Source organism: Tamandua tetradactyla, chromosome 19, assembly GCF_023851605.1.
Source record: "Tamandua tetradactyla isolate mTamTet1 chromosome 19, mTamTet1.pri, whole genome shotgun sequence".
Classification (NCBI taxonomy): domain Eukaryota; kingdom Metazoa; phylum Chordata; class Mammalia; order Pilosa; family Myrmecophagidae; genus Tamandua; species Tamandua tetradactyla.
The window spans coordinates 878,541-895,646 of NC_135345.1; the positions used below are offsets into that span (position 1 = coordinate 878,541).

At 45.1% G+C, this 17,106-nt stretch overlaps 1 protein-coding gene across 7 annotated transcripts in view; it reads right to left on the reverse strand.

Annotated features, from left to right (window-relative positions):
* CTBP1 (C-terminal binding protein 1) overlaps nucleotides 1-17,106 on the reverse strand; it is a 59,802-nt gene that overhangs the window by 15,049 nt on the left and 27,647 nt on the right. For 5 of the 7 annotated variants that reach the window (XM_077136205.1, XM_077136199.1, XM_077136200.1 and 2 more), the window contains 2 exons: nucleotides 16,730-16,857; nucleotides 16,269-16,386 (listed from right to left, as the gene is read on the reverse strand). In XM_077136205.1, coding sequence (XP_076992320.1) covers nucleotides 16,269-16,386; nucleotides 16,730-16,857 — 246 coding nt within the window. Of the gene's footprint in view, nucleotides 1-15,360; nucleotides 15,599-16,268; nucleotides 16,387-16,729; nucleotides 16,858-17,106 lie in introns of those variants that run through there. The other 2 variants (XM_077136203.1, XM_077136204.1) reach the window with 2 other exon arrangements.

A 17,106-nucleotide genomic window follows, 5' to 3' on the forward strand; every position in this document is an offset into this window, starting at 1 on the left:
CTTTCCTGAGTCAAGGCATCTTTCCCTGGATGTCTTTTTTTGGACAATTTTATGGCTTTAGAACTGTAAACTTGCAATTTAATAAATTCCCTTTATAAAAGCCAACCCATTTCTGGTATATTGCATTCTGACAGCTTTAACAAACTAAAACAGAGCTACAGAAAGAAAATGCTCCTGGGGTAGCTGTTTGAAACCAGAAGCCAAAGGACCAGCAGATGCCAGCCATGTGCCTTCCCAGCTGACAGACGTGTTCTGGATGCCATCGGTCTTTCTTGAGTCAAGGTGTCTTTCTCTGGATGCCTTAGTTTGGGCATTTTTATGGCCTTAATAAATCGCCTTTATAAAAACCAACCCTTTTCTGGCCTGTTGCATTCCAGCAACCTTAGTAAACTAAAACACTGACTCAAGAAGAAATAGGAGATCTCAACAGACCCTTAACAAGTAAAGAGGATGAATCAATAGTTAAAAACTCCCAACCAAGAAAAGCCCAGGAACAGATGCCTTCACAGGTGAATCTTGCCAAGTATTCCATGAATAATTATTCAAATCTTGCTCAAACTTTAAAAAAAAAAATGAAGTTGTGCGAACACTCCCTAACTCATTGTATAAGGTTAATACCTCCCTCACACTAAAGCTAGATATAGATACCCTCAAGAAAAGAAAATTACAGATAACATCCCTTATGAACAAAGATGGAAAAATCCTCAAAAAAACTAGCAAACTGAAACCAACAGAGTATTAAAATATTTATACACCATAGTCAAGTGGGATTTACCCCAGGTAAACAAGGGTAGTTCAACATGAGAAAATCAATTAATGTAATACACATTTTTAGAATAAAGGGGAAAAAAAACCCAGGATAATCTCAATTGATGCAAATAAAGCATTAGAAAAAAATCCAGCACCTTTTCTTGATAAAAACGATTAGAAAACAAAGAACAGAAGTGTGCAGGTTTGAAAAGGCTTACGTACCCTCAAAAAGCTATGTTTTCATCCTAATCTATTTTATGAGAGCAATGGTTTCTTCTAATCCCTATTCAGCACTATAGGTTGGAAACTCGATTAGGTTATCTCCAGAGATGTGACTCGTACAATTGTGGATATTAACTTTTTATTTGAGGGACACGTGTCTCCACCCCATTCCAGGTGGGTCATGATGACTTTACTGGAATCCTTTAAAAGAGGAAGCATTTTGGAGAAAGTTTGAGAATGAGAGCAGCAGACCCATGAGAACCAGAGTCCACCAGCCGTTGACCTTTGGAGATGAGGAGAACGCCCCTGGGGGATCTTCGTGAAGCAAGAGCCCTGGAGAGGAAGCTAGCGGATGTTGCCATGCTCACCATGTGCCTTTCCAGTTGAGAGAGAAACCCTGAACTTCACTGGCCTTTCTTGAGTGAAGGTAACCTCTTGTTAGTGCCTTAATTTGAATATTTTTATAGACTTGCTTTAATTGGGACATTTTCTTGGCCTTAGAACTGTAAACTAGCAACTTTAAATTCCTCTTTTTAAAAGCCATTCTATTTCTGGTATATTTCATTCTGGTAGCTAGCAAACCAGAACAAGAAGGAAATGTATTCGCCAGGATAAAGAGCACACATGAAAAACTCATAGCTAATATCACAGTGAAAGACTGAAAGCTTTATTGTAAGATTGCGAACAAGACAAGGAAGCCCATGTCACCACTGTTATTCAGCATGGTGCTGGAAGTTCTGGCCAGAGCAATTAGGCAGGAAAAGAAATAAAAGTTATCCAGTCTGGAAAGGAAGAAGTAAAACCTCCTCTATTTGCAATGACCTGATCCTGTACTTAGAAAATAAAAAAACTACAACAAAGCTTATAAACAATTTCAGCAAAGTGGCAGGTTACAAGCGCCACATGCAAAAATCAGTAGTGTTTCTATACACTAGTGATGAAAAATCCAAGGAAAAATTAAGATTAAAATTGCATTTACAACAGCAACTAAAAAAAAAAGGAATAAATTTAACCAAAGATGTAAAGGATTTATAGACAACAAACTACAAAAACTACTGAAAGAAATTTTAAAAGACCTAAACAAATGGAAGGATATTCCAGGATCATGGATAGGAAGACTAATTATTGTCAAGATGTCAGTTTTACCTAAACCTATTTACAGATTCAATATAATCCCAATCAAAATTCCAACAGCCTTCTTTGCAGAAATGGAAAAGCCAATCATCAAATTTATCTGGAAGGGTAAATGGCCCTGAATAGCCAAAACCATCTTCAAAAAGAATGAATTGGGGGGCTCACAATTCCTCATGGAAAACGTACTATAAATCTACAGTTGCCAAATCAGCATGGACAGAATTGTAAACCAGTGAAATCAAAATGAGGGTTCAGAAATAGGCCCTGTGATAGTCTAGGCTGTATATATTTCAGAAAAAAACGAGTTCTTAAAGTTAACCCATTTCTGTGGAGTGGATGTGAACCAATTATAATTAGGACATTTTGAGAAGGCTACTTCAGTTAAGGTGTAACCCATCTCAGTTAGGTGGGTCTTAATCTTATTGTTGAAGCCTTTTATAAGGGAACAAAGAACAGAAAGAAGCTATGGAAGCCAAAAGCTGAAATCAAGGACACCTGGAAGCGAAGAGAGAGCCCAGTGGATGCTGCCAGGTCTCTTTCCATGTGGCCGAGGAGCCAAGGGTCACCGGCAGTCGGTCCTCAGGAGGAGCACATCATTTTATGATGCCTTGATTTAGACATTTTCCCAGCAACAAAACTGTGAGTGAAAAAATTCCCATTGTTTAGGATGAACTATTTTGTGGTGCTTGCCTACGCAGCCTAGTACAGGAGAGGGGGTGCTCCTGTATTTTGGCACAGAGAATGGGGTGCTACTATTGCAAATACCAGAAATGTGGAAATGGCTTTGGGATTGGGTAATGTACTGAAGCTAGAAAATTGTGAGATTTTTGATAGAAAGGGCGTAGATTTATTTGGAGAGACTGTTGGTAGAAATATGGCTGCTAAATGCCCTTCTGATGCGGACATAGGCAGACATGAGGAAGGTGTCATTGCAAACCGGAGGAAAGATGATCCTTATTTTAAAATGGCAGAGAACTTAGTGAAACTGAGTTCTGATGTTGAATTGAAGGCAGAACTTGAAAGTTATGAATTGCATATTTAGCTGAGAAGATTTCCAAATTAAATGTGGAAAGTGCAGCCTAGCTTCTTTTTGCAGCTTATAATAAAACGTGACAGAAAATAAATAAGCTGAGAACTCCTGGGCACAGAGAAAACAGAAGTTGATGGTTTGGAAAATTCTGAGCTTCCAGAAAGCGGGTCCCCAGAGGATAGTGTCCCGTGAGAGGGTTTAACTGAGCGTGGAAAAAGTCACCCACCTCAGGGTGTCAGAAATGGAGATGCAGGTACCAGGAACGCCCTGTGGGAAGCCCTTCTGTCTGGTGGATTGGGCTCCTGTGAGCTACACACAAAACTGACAGATTTCCTGTGCCATTTCTATGAAAGGAACCACTGCCAGCCTGGATCACGAAGGACAGAAAAGATAACAATTTGAAGGAAAAATCACTTCAAGGATCCCAGGATCTTCAGCAAAAAGGCATCAGCTTGATGACGCCTTGACTTGCACTTTTCACCAGGCTCAGACCGCGAGTGAGTAAATTCCCATTATACAAGCCAAACCACTTTGTGGTATTTGCCTAAGTGTGCCGGGAACTCAGACAGACCTTCACACCCACTGCCAATTAACTTTTGACAAGATTGCCAGGGTTACTCATTTGGGAAAGAACAGTCTCTTCAACAAATGTTGCTGAGAAAGCTGAATATCCATATGCAAAAAAATGAAGGTGTACCCCATCTTACACCATTGACAAAAATTGATGTGAAATGGATCAAAGACCTAAATATAGGAACCAGGACTCTAAAACTCCTAAAGCATCTTCAGAACCTTGTCTTAGGCATGGTTTCTTAGACTTTACACCCAAAGTACAAATAACAAAAGAAAAACAGATCAGTGGAATTTCGTCAAAATTTAAACCTTTGTGTACAAAAGGACTTCATCATGAAAATAAAAAGACAATCTACACAATGGGAGAAAATATTTGAAACCTCTTATCTAATAAGCGTTTGGTATCCAGAATATATAAAGAAATCCTCCAACTCAACAGCAAAAAGACAAACAACCCAATTTAAAAATGGGCAAAAGATTTGAATAGACATTTCTCCAACCGTGACACCCGATGGCTAAAAAGCACACGAAAAGATGCCTGACATTTAAGCCATTGGGGAAATGCAAATCAAAACCATAATTTGATACAATTCACATCCATTAGAATGGCTACTATTAAAAAATGGAAAATAACAAGTATTAGAGAGGGTGTACAGAAATAGAAACACTCTTTCATTGTTGGTGAGACTGTAAAATGGTCCAGTGGCTGTCGAAAACAGTTTGGTGGTTCCTTGGAAAGGTAACTTTACAATCTCCAGAGGACCCACCAATCCCACTTCTAAGTATGTAACCAAAAGGACAGAAAGCAGGAACTCAAACGAATCCTTGCACACTGACGCTTATAGTGGCATTATTCACAATTGTCAAAAGGTGGAAGCCACCCAAGTGTCCATCGACTGACGAATGCATAAACGAAGCGTGGTGTTTACATACAATTGGATATTAGTCAGCTGTGAAAAGGAACAAAGTTCTGATACATGAGATAACATGGAAGAATCTTGGAGACACCAAGTTGAATGAAATAAGCCGGACAAAAAAGGACAAATGTCATATGATCTCACTGTTATAAAATAACAAGAACAAGCAAATTCATAGAGCTAGGAACTAGAATACAGGTCATCTTGCTGTAGGGTGGGGGTAGAAATGGGGAGTTAGTTCTTTTCTGTTGCAGAATTGGAACAAATGGAAAAATAATGTATAGTTGGTGATGGTAACACAACATTGTTTCTGTAATTATACCACCGAATTGTATATCTGCATGTGATTAAAAAGGGAAATTTTAGCCAAGTGCTGCTTCCACAGGGAGGACCAGTGCTTCATTCCCTCAGGACCTATGCACACCTGGGAGTCCTCAGGCGGCGTTCATAACATCACTTCTGCAAATCAGATATACATTCCCAGTTGGAGCAAAGAAAGGAACTGTGTAGAGAAGGAATTGAATTTTTCCAAAACCGGTATTCAGGCAGAAAGCATGATCTTCAAAAAACAAACAAACAAAAAATGCTACCCATCCCACATTTCTGCAGGAAAGACACATCAGCCACCATGCCGCTGGTGTGACGCCTGGTCTCCCAGGTGGCACCTATGAGTGCAGAAACTTGGAATGCGGTTCCATCACCTAAGGGTAAGGAAATTGGGCTTAGGGTTAATCCAGAAAAAGTATGGGAGAGTTTGTATTTAGGAAAATAGGAACATAAATGCAAAAGCACAACATAGGTTTTTATAAGAAGATAACTGCATAAACACGGCTCACGTACCTAATGTTTGAAACATTATTAAGTCTCCCAAATCTCTGATCTAGCTCTGCAGTTGTGATGCTATGAACAAGAAGATATCTGTGCATGCAGGAGAATTTCTGTGTCTAAAAATGGATGTAAACGGACAATCCTTTTATGGTCTCTCATTTACTTCCCAGAAACAGAGATCTCATGCTCAAAAGAATAACATCACATGTAGTGATAGATGGAAGATTTTATTCACAGATCCAGAGTGTCTCAACATGTATTAACTCAGCCATTTACGTGGAAAAGCCCTCAGTGATGAGTCATCTCTCAATCAACAAAAAGCAAATTTACACTAGACATAAATCAGATGAACGCCATCTAATTGGTAAATCCTTTATTCAGAGCTCTGGCCTTACCCATTACAATGGAACTCACATTAGAGAGAAACCATATGAATACTATCTATGTGGGAAAGCCGTCAATAGAATTCATAATCTTAGTCTACATGAGAGAATTCACAATGGAGAGAAACCCTGTGACCATCATGGATGTGGGAAAACCTTCACTGACTGTTTAGCTGTGAGATAACATGAGAGAACTCACACGGGAGAGAATCCTAATGATTGCCGTGCATATGGGAAATCTTTCACTCAATGCTCTCCCCAGAGACAACACGAGTGAGCTCAAACTGGAGAAAAACCATATGAATGTCATCTATGCGGCAAAGGCTTCATTAAATGCTCTCCTTTGAGTTAACGTGAGAAAACTCACACTGGAGAGAAACCACAAGAATGCCATTATGTGGGAAAGCCTTCACTCATTGTTCTGGCAATAGAATACATGAGAAAACTCACGTTGGAGAGATACTATAACAATATCATCTCTGTGGGGAAATCTTATTTTATTTTTATAAACTTAGACAACATGACAGAACTCAAACTAAAAAGAAGCTCTGTGAATGTTATAGACGTCACTCTGCCTAGTTCATCGGTCTAAACCAATTCATGCTTGAGAGAGTCAGTACGAATGCCCCCTTTGTGCAACATGTAATGAAGGTGGAAAAGTTTTCGTCCACTGCTGCACCCGATCAAAAAACAAGTCTTTACCAGAGGATTATGTCCCTTGAGGGGCTGCCAGATAATTCGTGCTGGAGATGTTATTCATGATAAACCACACAAAATCATGTATTGATATGGCAATACTTGTAGGACAACTGAAAACCCATACTGTATGAAACTCCGTGTCGTGTATGAAGGCGTGTCTTCAGTGCTCGCCCATTGCTCAGCTTTAACATTCTTATCCTTAGGGAACAACAATTTTTATAGATGAAAATTCTACATTTAATCCTTCAGGAAACTGCCGGCTGGTTTCCAAAGTGGCTGTACCATTTCACATTCCCACCGACAGTGTTTGAGAGTAATTTCTCCAAATCCTTGTTGACACTTGTTATTATCCAACTTTTTAATTATACTTATCCTAGTGCAATCTTACCGCGGTTTTGTTTTGCATTTCCCTGATGACTAATTATGTTCAGTATCTTTTCACGTCCTTATTGGTTATTTGTATGTCTTCTTTGAAGAAATATTTGTTCACTTCCTTTCCCTATTTTTAATTGAGCTGTTTGTCTTTTATTGCTGACTTTTGAGTTCTTTATTCTAGATACAAGTCTTTTATCAGACATATGCTTTGCAAATACTTTCTGCTATTCTTTGGTTGTCTTTTCATTTTCTGGATTCTTTGAAGCACTCAAGTTTTAAATAGTCCAATTCATCTGTATTTTTCTCTATTTGCTCCTGCTTTGGGAGTTACTAAGAATCTGCCAAATCCAAGGTCATGAAGATTTATTCCTATGTCATCTAAGAGTTTTACAGTTTTTGCTCTTAAATGTTAGCTATCAGGTCCAGTTTTAAGCTAATTTTTAGATATGGTGAGAGGTAATGGCCCAAGTTCATTCTTTTGCATGTGGCTATCGAGTTGTCCCAGTACCACCTGTTGAAAATCTATTCATTCCTCGTTGAATGGTCTTGGTAACCTAGTCAAAAATCAGTTGACCTTAGATGTGTGGATTTATGTCTGAACCCTCTATTATATTACATTACTCTATATGTCTATTCTTGTGCCAGCACCCCAGTATGTGATTACTGTTGCTTTGCAGTAACTTTTGAAATTGGGAAGGGTGAGTCTTCCGACTGTCTTCTTTTTTTCTGGATTGTTTTGGCCAGGCTGGATCCTTTGCAATTCCATGTGAATTTTAGGATCAGTTTGTCAATTTCTGGAAGAATTCATTGGCTATTCTGATAGGAATTGTGTTGAATCTGTAGATCACTTTGGTGAATATTGCCACCTTAACAATGTTAAGTCTTCTGATCCATGGACATGGCATGTTTTCCCCTTTAATTAGATCTGTAATTCCTTCAACAGTATTTTGTAGTTTTCAGAGTATATGTTTGGCACTTATTTTGTTAAATTTATTTCTAAGTATTTTATTCTTTTGATGCTATTGCTTATGGAATTGTTTACTTAATTTCATTTTTGGATTGCTCATTTCAAGTGCATAGAAATACAATTGATTTTTTGTGTATTAACAACAATCCTAACGTCAATTTAGGAAAATCTTCAACAAGATTTCACCTCAGAAAATTCATAGTGGAATACAGGGTACTTTATATTGACCCTTTAGTACACATTGAAGCAAAATAAGACTACTGAAATTAGGTAGGACAACGGTGTAGCATTTTGAAGTGATATAGGTTCACTGAATGATGAATTTTGTAAGAATATGAAGTGAGATTAATAGACCATTTTCTCTTCTCTCTTAGCATATCAATCCATTACACTTCTTCTAAAAAATACATTGAATGGCTGCCCTAAAGTTTATAATATACATTTACAACAAATCCAAGCCCACTTTCAAATGACCCCACTTCATGGGGCACACCAGTGCCACAACAGAGTGTCCCAATTCCTCACTCCCCTCCCCTATGGCCATTTGTCTCACTTGTTCATGACCCGTCACCCCCTAGTATGCTGCTGTCATTATTGTGAGCAAAAAAAATCTGTTAGACTAGTTAAGAATAAGGAAAATAAAAGGTTTAATCTTTATCTTCATTTGTTCCTTCTCTTCATTTATTTGTGAATGCACAGAGAAAGGGTTTCTGAGTACATCATTTTCATTCTTTCTGAAGAATTTTTTTTAACACATCTTGTAAAGTGGCTCTACTGGCAGCAAATTCACTTTTTTTTTTGGTCTGAGAAAATCTTTATTTCTCCTTCACTTTTGAAGAACAGTTTCACTGGATATAAACTTAGAGGTTGGTGTTTTTCAGTTTCAACATTTTAAATGTCCCACTCCACTGTCTGTCTTCTTGCTTGAATGGTTTGTGAACAGAAGTCTGTAAATACCTACCCTTGTTCCTCTAGAATAATGCGCTTCCCCCCACCCCGCTTTCTTTCAAGATTTTCTGTTTGTCTTTGGTTTTCTGCCATTTGACTATGATATGCCTAGATTCAAACTTTTTGATGTAATCCTGCTTGTTTCTTGTTCTCCAAGCTTCCTAATCTGTGGCTTCCTGCCTTGAACATTTTTGGAAAATATGTGGCTACATTTCCTTAAGGTATTCCTTCTGCTCCTTTCTTTCTGCCTTTTTCTGATATTCCCATTATGCTTAAGTTGCACCTTTTGTAATTGTCCTACATTTCTTGTTTGTTCTGCTCCATATTTTTTATTCTTTTCTCTTTGCATTTCAGTCAGAGAAGTTTCTATCGGTTCCTCAATAGAAACAGAAACTCTCTGATTCCTTCTCCACCACGACCAGTTTCCCAGTGAGCACATCAAAGGCATTCTTTGTTTCCATTATACTGTTTTTTGTTTTGTTTTGTTTTTTTGCGTGGGCAGGCACCAGGAATCGAACCCGAGTCTCCCGCAAGGCAGGCAAGAATTCTGCCACTGAGCCACTGTTGCACTACCCTATAGTGTTTTTTATTTTAGCATTTCCTTTTGAATCTTACTTAGAGTTTCAATCTTTTACACACCCATCCATTCTTGCATGTTTTCCACTTTTTCCATTAGAAGACTTGACGTATTAATCACAGCTATTTTGAATTCCCAGTCTGATAATTCCAAAATCTCTGCCATATCTGAGTTTGGTTCTGTCACTGGCTTTGTCTCCCCAGACTGTTATTTCCTTGACTTTAGCATGCCTCGTAATTTTTTGCTGAAAGCCAGAACTGTTGTATTGTGTAATAGAAACTGAGATAAATAGGCTTCTGGTTTGAGAGTTTGCGTTTCCCATGCTTGGGTTGACGCTCTCTTTGCTGTTTGTCATAGCTGTAGGTATCTGAGGCGTCAGTTTCCTCTGGCATCCTCCTGTGTTCTTCCCTGTTGTCATCGGGTTTCCTTGGAAACCCCTTCCTAGAGCCTGGGCCTTGCAGTTTCTCAGCTGCTCTGCTCTGCTCCACGGGGTCTCCGCTGGTGTGGGGAAGGCACTCTGTAACCGCAGAGACCCTGCGAGTGTTGGCAGATTTCAGTCTCTGGGCTCGCCAGTGGTGCCCTGGGGGAGACAGGAAGGTAGGGGGGCGGAGTGGGGTGTTCGTGTCCCTCTTGAGGCTGTATGAAAGACTCCCTCGAGGGAGGTGGAGAAGCAGAACGCTCTGCCGGCATCTCGGAAGGGTTACTTCTTCCCTGAAAGCATGAGGGGGGTTCCTTTGATCTTCACCAGGAGAACCTGGTGGGTCTCCCATGAACTCTCAGCTGAAGAATTAACCCCTCCTCCAGAAGTTCTCTGGTCACAGTCAAAGTCTTGGCTCCTGGCCCCAGTGGCTCCCGCCCTCTGGAGCCACAACACTCTGCTTTTGCCTGCTTCTCGAGTGTTTGGGGCGTCGCTTTGCCCTGTGACCTCAGTTCTCTGTGGATTGAAGAGGAGTGGTTGCCTTTCAGTCTGTTTTGCTTTCTTCTAATTAGGAAGATGGGAGTGACCACTTCCCAGCTCTTTGCATGTCAGAGCATTTCTGGGAAGTCTGTCTCAACTTTTTGTTCCTGTCCTCCCTTTAACATTGAATCATTTTTTGTTGTGTATTATTTTTATTCCTCTCATTTTTATTTTTTTGCTGTTATTTTGAGTTATTCTCTTGGTGAATGGTCTAAGAATTACAATTTCCAATCTTTCACAATCTATTTCAGGTTCAAACTGTGTCCTGATAAAACAGCACCATCACTTCAAACAGATGTATGCCTCCTTCTGCTACTATTGTTGTATACATGATCTCTACTCATGCTATAAACCCAGAAATATGATAATTTTAACTTTTTGAGAAATAATAAAACTGTTCCGCACAATGGCTGCTCCATTTTTCACTCCGACCAGCAATGTACAAGTGTTCCCATTTCTCCTCATCCTTGCCAGCATTTGTTATTCTCTGCCTATTTAAGGATAAGCGTCTTACTGAGTGTGGCTGGTGCATCACTGTGGCTTTAATTAGCATTGCTCAAGTGGAGAGTGCGGTTGAGCATCTCTTCTTGGGTTTGTTGGACATGTGTATGTCTTCTTTGGAGAAATGTCTGTTCGAGTCCTTAGCTCATTTTTAAGTTGGGTTGTTTTGCTTTTTTGTTGTTGTTTTAGGAGTTCTTTATATTTTTTAGTTATTAAATTCTTATTTAAGATAGGGTGCACAGGTAGCTCTGTGGTGGAATTCTCACCTTCCATGAAGGAGACCTGGGTTCGATTCCTGGACCATGCACCCCCTAAAAAAAATTCTTACCTAAGATATGATTTGCAAACATTTTCTCCAATTGTGTAGTGTTTTTTTATTTTCTTGATAATGTCCCTTTGATGCACAAAATTTTAAATTTTGATGAAGTACAACTTATCTATTTTTTTATTCATGCTTTTGGGGTCATGTCTAAGAATTCATTGCCAGTGTAGGAATCATGAAGATGTCCTTTTTTTTTTCTCCAGAGTTTTATGGTTTTAGCTCTTTATTTAGGTCACTGAGCCATTTTGAGTTAATCGTTGATCTGGCAATTGCACTCTTAGGAATATATGCAAAGAAAATGAAAACAGGGGCTCACACAGATAGATACCTAGGGTCCAGTATTCACAGCAGCATTGCCCACAATAGCCAAAAGGTGGAAACAAAGCATGTGTCCATTAAAAGATAGATGGATAAAGAAAATACGGTATATATATCTATAGAATATTACTCAGCCATAAAAGGGAATGGCGTTCTAATACGTGCTACAACAGGGATGAGTCTTGACAACATGCTGGAGGGAAATAGGTAAGGCACATAAAGACAAATACCCTATTATTGCACTTATATGAGTACATTTTAGAGGCAGAAAGGAGAATAGAGGTCACCAGGGGCTGGGGGAGTGAGGAGTGGGGAGTCACTATCTAATGGGTCCAGGGTTTCTGTTTGCCGCGGTGGAAACTTCTGGTAATGGACGGTGGTGACAGAAGCACTGTGTTGACTGTAATTAATATCACTGAATTGTACATGTGAAAGTGGTTCGAAATGGGGAAAGATAAACTCAGAAGCACAGTGTTACAGTTATGTGTCCTCTTATGTTTTTTAAGGCGAGTGAGAGGAGAAAAGAGAACAAGGTACAGTCTCACTTCCTCGCACCTGCACCAGTGCGGCGAGACTTCCCGTGTGGCCCAGGGTGCTGGGTCCTCCTCCAGCCCCGCTCGCTTCCCGGGCACGCGTGCACGCACCTCCCGCGGGCCCGCGCGTCCTCTCCCCGCCTGGCCCTGCACAGGCGCCGCAGTGCTGGCTGAGCCGCGGAAGAGCCGGGCGGCACGTCGCGGCGGCTGCGCGCCACCCACGGCTACTCCCCGCCGGGCCCGAGTCCCCCGGGCCACGCGCCGCGCGGGGAGCGGCCACCCGGCGAGCCCCGGGCACCGGGCGCGCCGACACGGCGGCCGCTCGTCTCAAAGTGTCTTTTCCCGGCTGCGCTCCCCGCCGCGCCCCACGCCCGGGGCGGTCCTCGGTGCCCGCCCACGCCAAAAAAAGGAGAAAGCGTGTCGTTTTGAGAAAACGCATCACACCGTAAAGTGGACTTTCTGTTTGGCGTGGCGTTCTGTGACTCTCCACGCGCGTGGAGCCCTCGAACCCACGCCGGGGCGCTGCGCTCCTCCCCGCGGCTCCAGCACCGCCGCCCGCCCTTCGCTTCGCGGGACAGAATTTCTCCTCTGCGGGTTTGGTGGACAAGCAGCCATGGAAGCCGTCCGGACTGGTCATTTTCCTTTTAGATCAATTTCTTGTTAGTCATGGCGCTATTCCGATCTCTTACTTTGGTGTTGCTTTTGGTAATTTCTTATTATCTTTTCGCAGGCACCGGGAATCGAACGGCGTCCCCGGCGTGGCAGGCGGGAACTCTGCCACTGAGCCACGGTCGCACCGCCCTCTTTTGGTAATTTTTTCCCCGTTTCTGTTAGATTTTCAAAATTTTCAGCATCAAGTTATTCATCATATCCTCCAATTGCCTTAATGACTGCAGGAGCTGTACTGATAACCTTTTTCATTCCTGACATTGGTTGAATCTTACCAATTTTATTCATTTTATTCACTTTTCCCGAGAAAACTGTTGATCTTGAGTCTCTCTACTGTATTTTGTTTCTATTTAATTAATATTTGATCTTATTATGACTTCTTTCCTTCTAAAAGTGTTTTTCAGTTTGCAATTATTTTTCTTGGTTCTTAGAATAAAAGTAAATTTATTTTTAGATTTTAGTGTTTTCTAATATTTACATTTAAGGCTTTAAATTTTCTCCTAAATAATTACTTTAGCTACTACTTTTTGTGAGTTTTTCTGTTTCGTGTTTCCACTAGCATTTGAGGTCAGAATGTTCCTTAATGCTTAGGGGTGTAGCCTATAGGATAAATTTGCAAATTGCATTGTTCAAATCTTCTGTGTGCTCGCAGTTTCCAGTTCCTTTGTATGGCTGTTTGTCCATTACTGGTGGAGTTGTGTGAACGACTCAAAGGTTCTAGAGTTTACTTTTTGCCTTTTCGTTCTGTCAGATTTTGGTTGGATGTTCACAGAAGCCCAATTATTTGGCACATGCAAATTTGGAACTACTTCATCTTCTTGGTGAATGGAACTTTTTCTCACTAGGAATTAGACAGCTTTATTTTGGAAATGCTTAAATTCCTTACAGTACATTTTATCTGAATTTTGTTGTATCTTTAATTGGTGCTTCTTATACCTGTGATTCATGTTTGATCACAGTGGTTTTAATTTCCAATTTTATTTCATTGTGGTTAATAAATATGACTTGTAAAATGCCTGCTTTTTTTGGGGGGGAGGGGTAGATCTTTCTCTTCTCTTTCATGAAAATAACATTTTTGTGACCCCTCTCGCTAATTTTTTCTCCTAAGTGTATGCGTTCCCTGTATACTGGCACAAATAACAATGGGCAAATATCATCTCGTGGGCAGGCCATGATGGCTTAGCAGGTAGAGTTCTCGCCTGCCATGCCAGAGGACCTGGGTTCGATTCCCGGTGCCTGCCCATATTAAAAAAAAAAAAAAATCATCTCGTTCATCATGTTATGAAAACGGCCTCCATCGTTTAGTTGTTACTTGCACACTCTGAGGGAGACTTGGGTTTCCTTGTGAGGCTGCAGATGAATCCTTTCCTTCCTTGGTTGCCTGCAGCCAGTGGTGGCCCCCCAGTAGTTCTCCGGGCTGAGCGCGCCCCTGGTGTTTTCACTCTGGGACCAGCTCCCGGGTGGGACCAGCTCCCGGGTGGAGGTGCTGGTGGGGGGCGCCTCGGCCTGTCCCCTCTGCAGGGGGTGGGGTGCGGGGGCAATGCGCTCTGGAGCTTTCTGCTGTGCCTGGTGTCCCTGGGGGCGACCCCACCCTACACTTCCATAAAGAGATTTTCTTCTGTCATTTCTAGGAATCTGGTTGCAGCAGCGGCCTGGCCCCCCCATCTTTGGCTGGGGAGGGTGTGCGGCTGGGGCTGCTGGAAGGGGCTGTCCCTCTGACCTTCTAGGCTGGGTTACCCCGAAGAGGCCCATGTAGGGAAGTGGCTGTGCCAGAAGGACGGAGGCACGAGACAGACACACAAACGCGGCCCCCGCAGGGCCACGGGGCATGGTGTGTGCGCCGCAGCTTGGGGGCGGCGGGCGTGGGGGAGCCACTCGGGGCGCCGCCTCCCTCCCTCAGGCCCCCCCCCCCACGACCGACCCAGGCCCCCGGGCCTTCCCCGCTTTGGAGCCCTGGAGTGCAGCCGGCGCGGGTCGGGGGTGAGTGGCCGCGGGCCCGGCGAGCTGGAGCCACTCAAGCAGATGCCAGGCACCCCGGCTCTTTCTGGGGTTTTTATTTCTTTAAAATAATTCATACAAATGGTTACAGTCACAAACATGATTTTAACCAAAATATTGCTAGCCTCCCACGTCAGCGGGACGCCGCGGGGCAGGTGTCGGCGTGGCCGCGGCACGAGGGCTGGTACAAACCTCTCCTCTTCCTCCACGCCGCTGCGCCGCGCTGCCTTCATTTGGAATAGGGGGTCATGCCAAAATTAGGGGGGAAACAGCCTTTGTTTTGTTTTTCTAAGTTATTCTAGAAATAAGACAAGCAGGTAGAAAAAAACAATGCACTGTGTGGCGTAGAAAGAAAAACGGGGTATTCCTTGTCCTGAGAAGTTTGCCAGCTGCCTCATCCCCGGGCGCCGCACCCGGGCGCAGGGAAGCCGCCCGACGCCCCGCGGCAGCTCCGCAGGCTTTCTCTTCGCCGACAGCTAAGCAAACAAATCCTTTCCAATGTTCTAAAAACTGTACACAGACAAGAACATCCATGGTATAATTAACTACTAACTTCTTTTGCTTAAACGGAGAACGCGCAGGCCAGGGCAGGCCCGGGGAGCGGCGGCGGGGCGGCCCGCGCGCCTCCCTGGCTCCTGGGTCCCTGGGCCGCCGCCGCCGCCGTCCAGGCCCGCGTCCCCCAGCGGCCGGCGCTGCGCAGCGCCCCCGGCTACAACTGGTCGCTCGCGTGGTCTCTATCAGCCTCGGGCTTGACCGTTTGGCCAGGAGAAGGGGCGTGGGGCGGGTGGGTGACGGGGGGCAAGCCGTGGGACAAGGACATGGCGCTGGGCACGATGCTTTCGACGGCGGCAGGGATGCCGGTGGGGGCCACGCCCACCACGCCCGGGGGGTACCTGCTGGCGGGGGAGACAGTGAGGCGGGAAGCGCACGGCGTCTGCCTGCTCGGAGCATCCCCAGCACTCCACGCTTCTAGAGGACCCCTTCCTGGGCACACGGGGCAGGTGGTGGGGCTGGGGCCCGGGTATTCCGAGGCTCAGTCCTCAGGCTGCTCTGCCCCTCCCGTTCCCTCCCCCAGCAGTGGCTTCTACCCAGGTGGCACCTGCGTCCACGAGGCCCGGACAAGTCCAGGGGCTCCCATCCCTGCCTTGTCCCCTGTGCCCCATGGGGGGGTGGTCCTAGGCTTAGAGGCCCCTGGGGTGCAGAGCCTATCCCGCCCTCCTCTGCTGTGACTGCCCAGTGGTGACCTGCATGGCTGACCAGTGGCCCCAAGGAAGGTCCCAGCTGGCTCTGGGGAGTGTCCTTGTCAGGGCCATCACCAAAGCTGGCCTCAGGGGCTCCTCCAGCAGACAGCGTGGCCTCGGGCCCCCTAGCCAACCCCCTCCCAGACCACGGGGGCACCACCTCTCCCCGGGCCAGCAAACGGTGTGCGCAGCAGACCCACTAAGGTCCGTAATGGCCCCTTAGAACCCTCAGGCCAACCTCCGCACATCTCTAGACCCCTGGCCAGGGAAGGGTCCTCAGGAAGCCCCGGGGACTCCCAGCAGGGCCTCCCACCCGGCCCCTCACCTGTAGGCAGCCCCGTTGAGCTCAGGGTGGACCACGGCCGGGTCCATGCTGGCCCAGTGTGTGGCGGCGGTCAGGTGCTCCTTGTTGACGCAGTTTTTTAGGCTGTCGGGGATGCGGCCTGGGAGATGCGAGCAAAGGAGTGGATGGCGTCCCCGCAGGGACACCTGCACCCCGCGTCCTCCCCGCACGCCTCCTGGGGAAGGAGCGCCCAGGGGACCCTGCGGGCGCAGCCAGCTGGTCTGGGCAGGATCCCACTGCCCTTGGCAGCACAGGGACAACGGTCAGCCCAGGAGGCTGTCCACATGCTGCGGCTTTTACAGAGGTCTTAAATTTCAATAAGAAAATGCTCACATGCTCAAATGTGTTTACAAACCCGACCTTCAGGCAGGAGACCCCATGGGAAACTCGCTCTGCCCTTCCCAGGGGCGGCTCAGGCCGCCCGCACCGGCCCCCACGCCCACCTGTGATGGCCCTCCGGATCTCTCGCGCCGCCTCCTCGCGCATCTCGATGGATGCCTGCTCGCTGTACCAGGCGGCGTGCGGGGTACAGATCAGGTTAGGGGCGTCCTTCAGGGGGCCCTGGCTGAAGCTGCGAAAAACGGCCCGGTCAGGGCAGCTGCAGGGGCGGGGGCGGGCGGGGGGGGGTCTGGCCCCGGGGACCGGCAAGTGCTGTGGCTGTGCCCACTCCCCTGTCCCTCCTCTGCCTGCCGCGGCGAACCCTCAGCTGGGGAGAGGCGACAAGCCACCGCACAGCGAGACACCGGCTGGGCACTCCCGCGAGAGGGGCTGCTGGCCCCAGGGCTGTCCACCCTCCTGGCACCGCCCCCCAGCCCAGGGC